At 37.0% G+C, this 14,160-nt stretch overlaps 1 protein-coding gene across 1 annotated transcript in view; it reads left to right on the top strand.

Annotated features, from left to right (window-relative positions):
* spz6 (Spaetzle domain-containing protein 6) overlaps positions 1-13,112 on the top strand; it is a 29,184-nt gene extending 16,072 nt beyond the window's left edge. Inside the window, exons 2-5 of the mRNA XM_065226732.1 lie at positions 11,266-11,333; positions 11,398-11,598; positions 11,659-11,787; positions 11,849-13,112. Of these exons, the coding sequence (XP_065082804.1) occupies positions 11,266-11,333; positions 11,398-11,598; positions 11,659-11,787; positions 11,849-12,602 (1,152 nt within the window). The 3' untranslated portion in view covers positions 12,603-13,112. The remainder of the gene's footprint in view (positions 1-11,265; positions 11,334-11,397; positions 11,599-11,658; positions 11,788-11,848) is intronic.
* The last annotated feature ends 1,048 nt before the right edge of the window (positions 13,113-14,160 follow it).

The raw sequence follows: 14,160 nt of genomic DNA, 5'->3' as shown, positions 1-14,160 counted from the left end.
GTGATTTCTGCGAGTTTTCGTCTGCCGATCATCCAGCCATGTTCATCATGATATCGTAAATTATTGCAAATTGACTGACCGGTGTGTGCATGCGGATTTCCGACAGTGTAATCAGATATTGAACGGGTGCATGGAATAGGCCTAGATGCGTGGTGGTGCACTACATTTCAGCCGGTTGCATGCTTTTTCTTTTACCGTACAAACTAGATCAACTCGTGCCGTGTGATGATAACTGGTTTCATCTCGATGCTATGTATAGCTGGAAAGCTGTCTTCACTGATTGCCAATATGTAGAACACACAGGACCTGGTTGAATTAGATCCGTGTCATGGTGGCAACTCTCTAGTACTAGTAGTTATCACCGGCAGGTGCATTAAGTAATTTGTTTCATTTTAATTAGATTGTCAAAAGCATTGATTATAAAGGTGATGATCTGGTAATTATGATGAGAAAGTAGATGGCATGGAAAGTGTATGCAAATTATGCTCTTTCTCCATCTCTCTCAGTTTTTGGCTTACAGTAGGGAAAGGTAACACAGAACAAGTTTGCTATGAATAATAATCTTTTGATTTTCATAAACAATAAAGAATCTGGACGCAAGAAATCATCTCTATCTTGGTTAAACGTAAGAAAAATTTAAAGTGGTCTAATTGTTGCACAAAAAAAAATATCAGAAAATTTGAATATGAATTTTTATTAAAATTTAAATTTTTCACACAATCTTCTGTTCAACCTCAGCATGTCTCAATGGCCGCTGCTCTACAACATCTCAAGTTACCTTGTCAGTTTTATTGTGTCCGTTTTTACCGACTATCCCCTACCCCTACATCGGAATTGTCTTCACCAGTGGTTTGTTTAAATGCTTAAATTCAAAAATCGGTTACTTTTAAAATAATCTATTAGTGAAAATGTTTGGTGTATTTTTACATATTGAGGTTTTTTTTGTATAGAACATTATAATATAACTGAATAAATCAAATTTCTTCAGATGGAATATTTTAAAACCAACCGATTTAGGAATGTACGCACCCAAACTAACTTTTTGTGAAGAAAAACCCGATGTACATGCAAGTTGATTAATGTTCCATTTTGAACAAGGCGTGAGACGCTGTTCTATTTCAAATTGTGACCATTTAAGTGAAAGATGTGGTTAATTACCATTTTCGATGAATGAGACTTTAAAGTTGTGACAAATGCCAGTACATATTGAATCAATTCTTTAATTTTTGTCTGCTTATCATTCGATGCACTGGGATTTCATTCGCAAATGTATTTGTTAAGTCCACTTTGTAAAGCACCCAGCAACTTTTATCATAATTTTGGGATCATTTGTTTTGATTTGCGCTAGGAATATTTTCCCATAAATTGAGTTTCAAGTTGAGAACGAGATCGATTCTGAAACTTTTCATTATGTTTTCCATTACATTTTGTCTTTGAAGTAAGAATCAATTGCTTCATTTCGTATTGGTATTCAAGAATACATTTACGGCAATACAAATTGTACGCTCGCATGAATTCTTGATATTTGTATATTTCAGATATAGTACATAACCTCCCACTTAGCTTAGTCAAGTTCAAATCTCTCTCCCTTCCCGAGCAGGAACGAATACCTCGATACCTTAAATTGGTATGCATGAGCCTAAACATGAGGTAAAATACCAAACAATAATACATGCATGAGGTAAAATACTAAACAATAATACCAAAAAAAAAATGTTCCCACAATACCATTTCAATACCAAATTATGATAATGCAATACCAAAACAATTCCACACAGGTATTCTTTTGGTGTCCAAATATCAATTTTTGTTATTTACAAAGTAGGGGTTTTGATCTAATTTCCGTCCTATTAAGCACAACCTCTCTTGTCTGAACGTAAAAAAGGAATATTTCTGTCAATGATGACTTCTAAATTTATTCACCTTTCCATACGTACCGTTGGATTTGATAAAGAGTTAGAGTTTTTAAATATGGTTAAAAATTTAATACTGCTTCTTGATTCTAAATTCGTTCTACGAGTTTCAATTCCGTCCTAACGCATTGAAACGCCATTAGATTTTCTTCGTCCTACGGATAAACATAGAATGAATTAACGCATCGGAACAAACCTATTATTGATTTGTGCACGGTGAAATCATTGATATTATTGATCTTGTCTGATCGTTAGTACGGAAATGGGCGATTACGACGAAGTAGCGCTCTACCCTATTGCATGTATTTTTTGGTATTATTCTTTGGTATTTTATCTCATGCTGGTCAATGTCAAATTTCGGTATCTGGTCAGAAGTAGGTATTCATTAGTTATTTTCTCTTGCTCGGGTTTGTCTGAATAACCAGCCCCATTTGTTGTGGAAAGGCCTCATCACTGACACGCACGTTTCAGTTTTAGTGCTACCGGAGTCCGAGCGGTGCCTTTAAGTGCAAGCTTTGGTTTCTTATTAACGTTTTATGGGTGCGAATGATAAAGTTTGCATTCACTTTGACAGATTTCAGCTTCTTAATGATACCGCACGGTCGGCAGTGGTCATTTGGACGCACGCCCACAGCACATAAAAAGTTTGAGCTGTGCGCTATAAGCCTCCTGCACTGCACTTTTTCACAATTTTTACGAAATTCTAAGAACCACTATATCGTTTTGCTATGGAATGGCTGTATGTATGTACATATAAGGGAAATGCAGGTAATGACAGCCTAAGTGTCCCTAATTTGAACCCATACATAAATTTAGCAATCGACTAAATTTCCAATAGCAACCAAAAATATCCATTCGTAACGTCCCAATAACGCGTTCATCTAGATAAAATTGATAAAGAGCAGATTTTTAGCGATGGGCCCAATGTTAGATCCATAGGCCAACATTAGAGACATTTCCCCTATCACTCTTGAAATTATTTTCAAAATACCCCTTTTATTCCACGCATAATTATCTAGGAATTTTTTTTTTTTTTTTTTTGTTTATTAATTTATTTGGTAAGGCTCAACCGAATTAACTTTACAGAGCCGAGGATTCTTGGTCACTATACAATACATCTTAAAAATATAGTCAAAAGGTACAACACAATAAACACTTTATCTTCCGCTATCCAAAAAGCCTCCTCCATCAGAACTGGAGCCGCTTCCAGTAGTTTCATTGTATGGCAAATTGTTGTACGCCAACGAGGGTCAGAGCGCGTCCATTGCAGCAATGGACGCAAAACGTGGTCAGCACTCACACACTCATCACGAAACGGTTGCTTTCCAAAGTCGACGACGCATCGACCGAAAGAACTGCTGATGAAGAACAATGAGGAGGACCACACAGTGGTTGCTGCCGAGAAAACAGACGATCGCGGAGCACACATCGAGAGTGGTCTGCTTTTGTCGACAGCCGAGTGAACACTGATTATCTAGGAATATTCCCATAGATTTTCAAAAATTGCTTTTCAGAAATACTTTATAATATTTTGTGTTATTTAATTTTTCAGGAAAAAAAAATGTTGTAACTATCCCTGAAAGTCCGTACCCTTGGTATTCTTCTCGGAATTCTTGGGAATAAATGGGATTTTCTTAGATGTTTTGTCCTTTATTCCGATTTTATATAACACCCGGATTATTGTCAGATGCTTATGGTAGGGGAATTCTTCAAGCAATTATGTGTTTATTAAAGGATAAATACAAAGGAATGGAAGTTTGTGTTGCGCATCACAAAAAAAATCGCTGTAATACTTATTATGGCATACCCTTGGCGTAGCTCTGGAAGGACTTTTCCAAACTTCGTAGCCTTTCTCTGGATGTCCTATGATGTATGCTCAATGTCCTAAACATTTTTTGGAACGACCTCATCAGTTATGAGGATCTACTTTGAAAGTAAAATAAAACAGAAAAAAAGGTTATCTTCCATTTAATTCCACTTAATTAATTTTGGTATCCATGAAAGATACGTATTTTGACTACAATGTGCAGCCTTCATCAGTCTCATTCCCTCTAAAGAACCTATCAAAACCTAACCCTCTGAAGTACTCATCCCCTAGGTAAAAATGTCAAGATCACAGGTATACAAATGAAACTACAATGTATAGAATCGGAACCTATCTAACTAAAAAAACCAAAGATTTAAGTAAACTAAAGGAGAAAAATTGATACAAATATCTAATTATGAAAATTCCCAAAGGCTTGGTAGCCATCATAACGAAGAAATGAAATTGGGTTGTTGGCGGCATGCTTTAAATAAAACAGCAAAAATCGTTATCTTCCATTTAATTCCACTTGATTAATTTTTGTATCAATGACTGTTCTGTTCTTTCGTCTGCTTTTGCACTTATTTATGGGTTCCTATCTATGGGGATTCTATAGGCCATAACTGGAATACTCCATTATACGAACATATAGCCATGACTGGTACATCTACCCAATTTTATAAATAAGTGTCATTTTCAGGCATGGCAAATCATTTCGTGTATTTATTTACATTTATTTACCTCTAACCTATTTCATTAACAGAATTCCAACCTTTTTCAATAACTCAAATCTGTATATCTTATGCATGATGAACCGGGGTGAACAGAACTTACCTATGTTTTTCAATGAATGTAAATTAAATTCACTGAAAAATATTAACAAGTTCTGTCCACTCTAGTTCGTCATGCATAAGAGGTACAGATTTGAGTTATCGGCAAAGGTTGTAGTTAATATCAAAACCTACAAAAGTTTCATACATCATTTAACGGAATTAATGTAAATGATTTGCCATGCCTGGTCATTTTACTTACTTCTATCAGAGTATAAGAAGGAACGCATTGTTTGTTGCCCATGTATTATATGACAGGGTGTCGAGTGATAAAAAGAAAATTATACCAACACTGTTTCTCTTTACTTAGTGCCCAAATAGGAGGCAAATTGAGAAGTGAAGTTCACTTGTGAGTATTATTCCTTCTCTTTCAGTCGATGTGCGGTTGCTTTGTATTCGTGACTAAGAAGCACTTTCTCTACCACTCTCTCAAGTTTAGCTGTGCGTGAAGTCTATTGATCTCTCACTTTTTCGCATAAAAATTCTACAATAATATCAGCACCTCCGTAGTCCAGAAGCAAGAGTGGCACCTTTCTTTTGATATAAGTTTAAATCAACACTTTGTGCACAACGTGAAAGGTTCAGAAGAAAATTGAACAAGTTAAGAAAAACACTAGTCCTCCGTTTATTCACAAGCTATAGATTTTTCAAGCATCTCAGGAATGAGAATTAGATGATCTCTATCCACCCACAAAGTACTCTGTATTTGGCCACAAAGTTCTTTATTCTTTCTTATATGTAATCCGGATATTATTTTTTAAACCCTGTAGATCTACCATCACAAGTCTTCTGAACTTATCTTGAAGGTCACAATGCCTTTTAATCCTGTGAGCTTCTTGAGTTGAAAATCAGTGCTTGTGAATCTAGTTAGTTCTGTAAAATGGTCTAATCTGATTGAATAGATGGATTAAAGTTCTTTAGGCTTTTATTTGAGAGATTGCAGATAGAAGTCAAATCTAGGATATTGAAGTTCCGATGAACTTCTGTATCCTGATCCGAATTTGGTTTAAGGTCTTCGTATGACTTTGAGGCTGTATCATCGGGATTCCAGAGGGCTGGTCCGAACGGTGAGCTTGATGCGTTGTAAAAAATGAAGATCGATTAGATTAGCCTTTAAAAATTAGGATTCAGTTCCTGGAATTCTGCAAGAATTATTCGTTCGGGTTCAATCTGGGGTATGTTTATTGATCTTATAAGGACTTAAGGCTAGCTTCCGATGACGATTCTTATGGACAAAGAAGAATTTATGAGGATGGATTTATATGATTTCTTGTGGTTAGCTCCAGCAGCATATTTGACAGATTTACACAAGTTTGAGCTAAATCTGATTATCTTTTCTTCCTCTAGAATGGCTTTAGAGTGGCTTACATAATCTTATGTACATGGTCTTTAGTCTAGTAGTACTTCAGAATAATATTATTATTTTTACAATGATATAAGTTTTTTCATAGTTCTTCGGATAAGCCCTTCATGTTATTATATGACTTTCTCTACTCTTCTTAAAGGATAACCCATCGATTCGTTTGATTTTGTCGCCAAATTCCATTGGATTTGCTGAAGAGTTCTGCTTAGCTAGCATTACTTGAGGGTCCGCCCGACTACTCAAAGGTCTTCCGGAATGGTTCATTGTCTGCCTTGTCTATGGCCTTGGTCTTCTTAAATTAACAACCCACAAGCCACATGCATTATTATATATACTGACAGCTTGACTTTCTGGGACAGACAATTTTGACTATATTTGACATTCTTAATGGACTCTTGAGTTAAAGTCTAGAATATTATTTTTCCCTAACACGTAACGTTTTTAGATACCGCTCTCTTTATAAGGCTGCACCAACAATCAATACGAAACTAAAGATTTTAAATTGGCTCACTACTTGACTAGCCTATTGGTTCCAAGCAAATCGACTAACGTACCCCATTCTAGTATAAATTCCAGTACTACACTATGTTTGTTTTGATTCGCTATGAAAGTTTGACAGATAAAATGAGGGGTTAGTGGATTTTCCTATGTTTCGAGGGGTGAATCGATTAGCTTGGGACCGAAGATAGTACCAGAGCTGAGTCAAAAAGTTGAGCTCGTTATTTCGGAACCTTCTGGTCTTAGAGTTACCTCTATGGCTGTACCGCTCTACAAGGATGTATGAGACCAATGAGCTTGCAGAATGGAGGTACTCCGCGTACTTAAGACATCTTAAGACGTACTTGAAAATATCACCGAAATAATGTGTGCGAGATAGCGTTTTTAAATGTTCTAGACAAATATTCCTTGAGTCATTTGTTATAAATAGTCCTTGCACAATAGAGCGTACAATTATTGACTGAGTGTTCACTCGGCTGTCGACAAAATCAGGCCACTCTCGATGTGTGCCACGCGATCGTCTGTTTTCCCGGCAGCAACCATTGTGTGGTCCTCCTCATTGTTCTTCATCAGCAGTTCTTTCGGTCGATGCGTCGTCGACTTTGGAAATCAACCGTTTCGTGATGAGTGTGTGAGTGTTGACCACGTTTTGCGTCCATTACTGCAATGGAAGCGCTTTGCCCCACGATGACATAGTTGCCATACAAGTAAACCACTGGAAGCGGTTCCAGTTCTGATGGAGGAGGCTTTTTGGATAGCGGAAGATAAAGTCACAGACAAACAGACATAACACATTGAATATTTATCACTGTAAAACATCGTCGCTAAAACATTACCGCCATCTGTTGAATACACTGTGGTGGGTAGTACGCTGAACAGATGGCAGTAGTGTGTAAACGTCAAACGCAAGGCAATTGACTATGCGCGCCACAGGTGGCGGTACTACCAACTACGATACTTTTAAATTGACCGTTAAATGCTAGTTCGATGAACAACTTGTGAGTGTTATGTCTGTTTGTCTGTGATAAAGTGTTTATTGTGTTGTACGTTTTGACTATAGTTTTAAGATGTATTGTATAGTGACCAAGAATCCTCGGCTCTGTAAAGTTAATTCGGTTGAGCTTTATCAAATAAATTAATGAACAAACAAAAAATTATTGACTGCTTAGGTTGAGTGTGAAAGCACTGCTCTATTCAATTCATTGCTCTATCCTGACCGTATGTACCAAACGGTAAAGGACGAGGCAATAAGGTGATCCAAGAGACGTTTCTCCTAGGGGCACGAAATAACCTTTAACTCCAACGCAGGCAACGGCTGTAATTAAATTAATTCCATTAACTACTGATTTAATTACATTAATTACACAATGAAGAACATTAACTACTTTTAACTCCATTAATTACAGTTGAAATTTTGTAATTAAAGTACATTAATTACATTTTCAATACTTTTAATTACATTAATTACGGATAGATAATTTTAATTACCGTCAGTACTACTTCAAAACGCATTAATTACTTTAAGTACTTTTGATTGCATTTTAATTTCAACGTACCGGTTCATTGTATTGCGTGCCCCTTGCGTTTCTCAGTGGAACTGACAGCTAGAATTCTAGAGTGTGTGAGTGATCTGGTGCAGGCTTGCTTCCACTCACTTGCTATAAAAACATGATTTACTGAATTTCGAAATCATTAGATGTTATAATCATATTTTGGACTTGTTAGATACAAGAAGAAGTTTAAAGGCAAGTGTTTGCCATATGAAATCTGTCAAATTCGGTTTCAGATAGTCATAATCAGCGATTTTACGACTCGCGAGCGCTCACTCTGAGTGAACGCTCACGAATCATAAAATCGCTGATTGTAACACTCTGGTAGCGAAATTGACAGGTTTTATGAGTCAAACACTTGTCTTTTAGCTTCTTCTTGTACCTAACAAGTACAAAATATCATTATAACATCTAATGATTCCAAAATTCAGAAAATATTTTTTTTAAGCAAGTGAGTGGAAGCAACCCTGATCTGGTGTTTATGGAGCTGAATTTAAACATAAACAAAGCAAAAATTCGTATGAGAATAAACTGCCAGTTCTACTTTGATCTGTCAAAAGTTCTTGGTAAACAAAAAAGTCAGCTGATTGCAACTGTCTCGTGGACAGCCTTATGAAAGAGCCAAAGCCAACAAAAACATTCAGTCACTCACGAACTGGCGACTCACACGCTTGTCTTTGCTCCCACAGCATGCAATTGAGGCATTTTTCCATAGAAAATGTGCGCTCAGTCCTTCAAAACAAGGATTGGGTACCATTAAAGACCTACAGTAAAAGTAAGTTGTTCCAACCGAACCGCTTTGCTCGATTGGAACAGTTTTTTTTTTTTTAATTTTGTGGTGACAGTCGTCCATAGTTAACATATTTTTTTGGCTTTAGGTACCATGACGGAAGAATAAACCTGGATTAACAATAGAAAAGGGCCCACCAGAATTTGTAAAACAAACTGTTCTAAAGCCCATTCCTCATAAAGCGAAGGCCGCCCACTGCCCACACAAACTAATACCATAATCGTGTAGGGGAAACTTTCCCCAATCCGATGATGGCGTTGGTTTGCGTGGGCGGCCTTCGCTTTGTGAGGAAAGGGCTTTAGAACGGTTTGTTTACAAATGCTGATGGGCCCTTTTCTATTGTTAATCCAGGTTTATTGTTTCGTCATGGCACCTAAAGCCAAAAAAGTATGTAAAGTATATAAAGTATGGACGACTGTCACCACAGAACTGAAAAATTGTAGATTCAGAAACGTGCTGACCTAGCTACTGACAGATTGCCCTGCTGTCAGAGACTTGTTTACTTCCCAATCATTCAGACTTTCACGAGCCAGTGAATGATGAGGTGGATGGCTATGAGATATGAATATATTTATAAATATGAAAAGCCCTAATTGAACCTGACTGTTTGGTGCACTGAATAATTCTGAATAACTGAATAACGCAAGGGACCACCATATAATAAAATATGTTATAACAATTCTGCCCTAGAACAAAAAGCTCCAATTTGTCGCACAGTGATATATCACTATACACATGGTAAATAATATTCCGAACAATAATGAGTATCAAAACATGGGAGTTTAATTTTTTATGGGCAAGGATAAGGACTGTTCAGTTACAAAACGGACACACACTTTCAGTCCCAACTTTTTGATTTGACTACTTAGCTTGATGCTTTCTTTGGCAAGTTTTAAGCTCTACTTATAAGCAACATTGAAAAAAAATGAACAATATGTTTGAAATAGCATGTCAGTTTTAAATCACATGTGCTCTAAAATGCAATTTTTATACTCATGACGATATAACTTGAACACCAGGCACAATTATGCAAATGTGTCAAGCCAGATATTTGTTTTATTCAGATCTTCTAAAAGATGATACACGCCTATTAAAAATAAAAATGAATTTCATAGAACAAAGTATAACACAGATTGGAATATTGAATTTATTATTTGGTATTTTTTAGAATACTTGCTTTTGAAGTTATGCGTTTGATGATCATTAATTTAAGCAATGCATATTTTTGGTTCGATCATGATCTATACATATCCTGAATAAACAATACAAAATGCAAAATGAAAAAGTTACAGAAAATTGTCTACGTCCGTTTTATACCTTAACTCCTTAACTTATTTTACAACGCAAATCAGCCATGACAACGGCCATTGGTGGATTCTATCAACCTTTTCATTAAGATCTTGGATTTGAACAAGTTTTGTATGAACATTCAACAATAAAGATTCTGAATTGATGATTACAAATTCATAAGTTAAAGATTTTCATGATTCCGAATAGAATAACATATTGTCAGAGAGAAATTTCAAAAAAAAAAACTACTACAAATCAAGCTCAACACTGGTGTGTACCAGTACCATGAAATTCCATGCCGCCTGTCAGCCTAAATAGCCAAAGACGAAACATAATGGGGGAGAAATTTTATGCTCCAACACCTTGCTCGAAAACAGCGACCACAAAACACGCACGGAACGCGTCGAATTCGTTTTCGATTCGATGGTCAAAGACTTGGCGTGTCGGGTCGAGATGGCCCGGCCGGACAATAGCATTCAATTCAGATGAAAGTGCGGCTCGTCTGGCCTTGCCTATAGCTTGACTTGATCATCTGCGCTATGTTGTGCAGGCTCGATCGTCGCATCCGGATCGTTGACGGTGGATTGACGAGTCATCATGGATGAGGCATGAATTAAATGAAAATGAGAGTGAGATTTTCGCTGAGTCGGCATCACTTGTGGCACGCATGGTAATTATACGCCAAAATCATCGGACGGTCATGTAATGGATTAGCGATCATTTCACTATCGGTTTACCTGCTTCTTTAGATTAGAGCCAATGATTTGGGTAGTTCGATTATAGTATCGAGAGATTGCCGGTTGAAATGAGTTTTCACGTCTCACGCGCGGTGCTGTGTTAGATCATATGGGTTATTTGTGGATTTTCATGGGAGGAAATTTGTTTTTTTTTCGAATCAAAGATGTATCAGTTTAATACTTTCAAACGCTGTAATTAGTCTGCATGTTTGGAGGAAAGTGTTTTTTCTCATTAATGTAAAAAAGGTGAAACTTATCAATGCTCTTTAGAGATCGTAGAAAATTTTGAACAACATTTGAGGAGTTCAATTTCACTGGCTTGGGAATGTTAAGTTGAAAGTTTTGTATTGGTCTCAATTTCTGGACTAATGTCATTAATTGTGGCGGGTGAGATTCAGATCAGGGTTTTGTCTTTTTACTTTTAATGATTCGCGGCTGTATACATTTATTGTTATCGAAAATGATTGTTTGTATATTTTATTTTTTACAGCTATTGTTTGGATGTCAGTTGCTGACTAGAGCCGATGATTTACTCGACTCGGAAGAGCCACCTGAGGGGTAATATTCAGAAACTCTTGGTATCACTTGAACGGAAAATGACAATCTTCTGGATTAATTTCAGCTACTATGCGTTCATAGAATCACCATCTGCCGTTCCACCGAAGGTTCGTTCGCCACCTTACACCCATATCAACATGGACTGCAAGGACGCTACCAATCCTAAGCCATACGTCTCTGCCAATAATCTTTGTGGTGATCTAAATAAGGGCAAAATACCACGCAATCCAATGCGTCAGAGCGTCATGGGCGAGCCCTATCCTTTGTAAGTCGTTAATTCCTAAAGCTAACCCTTGGTCATCAATTAACCGTACTTTTCTTACAGTGAGCTCATCAGAAACCAAACACTGAAGTTTTTGTCGAAAACTTTACCAGTGTTGAAGGCTGATGATACGCTTCCCAAGGTTACTCAGATCATGCCAGATGAGTCAGTGGATCAGTTTGATGACAATGGGTAATATTTGATGAATAAGTAATGTTGTTGGCATCTTTTATTAGAAAAGTTTATCTTTTAGAATTGGCCGTCGAATGGGTAAAGGTATTCGCATGACCGAAGAACGTAAAGATGAAGAAGAGCCCCGAACTCCAAGGAAGTTCTGCGATGGTGGTGGCGTATTCTGTGCCTTGTATCGTGCTATTCAGGGTGAACCCTTCAACAGTAAGCTGGTCGCTGAGCGACGTGAAGAGATCCCTAACGCTGGCTATCCACCACCACCACCACCACCAGCACGCTACGAAGGTCCACCAACGCCTTGCCCGGCTAAGGTAGAATATGCCACTCCGGTATTCGCTAAGAACTATCAGGGTTCTTGGAGATACGTCGTCCAAATTCCATACGAAGGATATTTTACCCAAACCGTTGAAGTGACCCGTTGTCTTCAAGCTCGCTGCCACTATCTCGATGGAGGTTGTCTGTCGTCTCCTCGCTGGGTCAGCTTGCTTGTTGCCGAAATTTTCTATCCAAATGCTGAAGAGTACACAACTTCTGCCCCAACGACCACTGCACCATCGATTCAGGACTTCCAGGCGTATCAGCAGTACCTGCAGAAGAGAGCGGGACTTCCCACCGGAACCGATAGTGGCTCGTATGAGAACACCAGTAATCATGCCTCCCGCAAGAGCGATCAGCATTGCGATGGTCACGATGAGATCGGATGCTTCCAAGTTCGTCTGTACTACGACTGGTTCCTGATACCTGGTTCTTGCAAATGCTGGAGACCAGATTACTTCGCGAAGTACGTCCGAAAGCGACCAACTCCTGAGCTGTAGAGCTGAACAAAATAGCTGCGCCCATACGAGAGATGTTGCGTAGGTACGAGTGTTGAATGGACTGCGACTTTATTTATTTATTTATTTTAACTTATGTAAATGCTAAAGCGCAAATTTTAGATTCAAGTTGGAGCTTATTCGGGTATAAAATTTGAATGCGCTCATATGTACGCTTTCTGGCGTGTTTCGGGACGTGTTTATTCTCTCTATCTTCTTGTTCAGAAGAATTCTATCCTCTTATCTCAACTTTTCCGCTGGTTATGGTGTTATGGGACAATAATCACTGCAAGGGGCTATCGAAGGCATCCATTGAGTCGGATTTATTTTTAGTTCTAAAGTGATCTAGAAGTATGACTGACTACACTGATCTTAAAAAAAAACAACAACACGCTCTTCATAAGACACTATAGGATAAGCTACAGTAGGTAATTATTAGAAGTGCTCTTCTCGTCTAGAGTATCAACAGAAGCAATGAAATGGAATAATTTGTAAATATAAATATTTTAAAAACACTACATGATTTTCGCTTAACTTATAATTAAAAGAAAAGAAAAGAAAAAAATCCTGAAGTTTTTCGGTTTGTATCAACCACCCTTTTGAAGATACCTTCAACTCTTTGAAGAAGTTGCTTTGTTGTTATATTGTTCACTGAAATCGTTTAAAACCAATGATGATATCTAAAGTGTACCCCGCATGACTTAGTTTTGTCAATATTTTCACATCAATGCTTTCCACAATATTTTTGCTAGTTCATCAATACTGTAGTCAAGGAGAAAATGAGGGGACATATTTAAACACAACATTTAAACGTGACTGTTTTAATTCTGCGTCAATGTTTTCGTTATCAATATTTGCATCAATATTATTGACAATATTATATACCACATTCTCGTATTGTCAATACTCAAAAGTGTTGCCTATATTATTGAAGGTGTAAGAGAAGGTTATTTGAATTTTACCGACTTTTTCAGCAATTCAAAAACCCAGTAAAAAAATACTGACTCCTTTAAAAAATTTTTAGTGTGTACAGTTTAATGAAAAATGTCACAGACGCTATTTTGAAATCAAATTCAAGATCCAAAACGGTTTAATTTTAGCAACAGTATTAATGTTTGCCCATAAAAAAAATCATGCAAAGTTTCATGCAAATCTAAGAAGGTCGAGTATGATCGATTCGTGTAATACTTCTACAGTTTAATCTGAAAGCCTCCTAAATAAAGCTAAATAATAATACAGTTTAATCACAACAAACTCAAGGATTTTGAGAAATTTCATATTAAACATTCCTAGCATTTTAGCGTGTTATATGGAGTTAAACTGTTTATTTCGAGGAATTTTTCGGACAAACAACTAATAAATGATAGATTCGAAGAAGAAATTACAGTCAACTTATTTTTACTCTAAATAAATAATGTAAATTGTTTAAATCGTACGTCCATGTTGTAGTTTCGCAGATTTCTTAATTATATTTTAGGTACTGCGTTACGATTCCATTTCAAAAAATGCTTTCAACATTGAATGCAATGTTTTACGCAAGAAATCATTTAACATGTGAGAC

The sequence above is a fragment of the Ochlerotatus camptorhynchus genome, unplaced genomic scaffold (genome assembly GCF_037179485.1).
Source record: "Ochlerotatus camptorhynchus isolate MF236.1 unplaced genomic scaffold, CSIRO-AGI_Acam_v1.1 ptg000258l, whole genome shotgun sequence".
Classification (NCBI taxonomy): domain Eukaryota; kingdom Metazoa; phylum Arthropoda; class Insecta; order Diptera; family Culicidae; genus Ochlerotatus; species Ochlerotatus camptorhynchus.
This window is presented reverse-complemented; position numbering and strand designations above follow the sequence as displayed.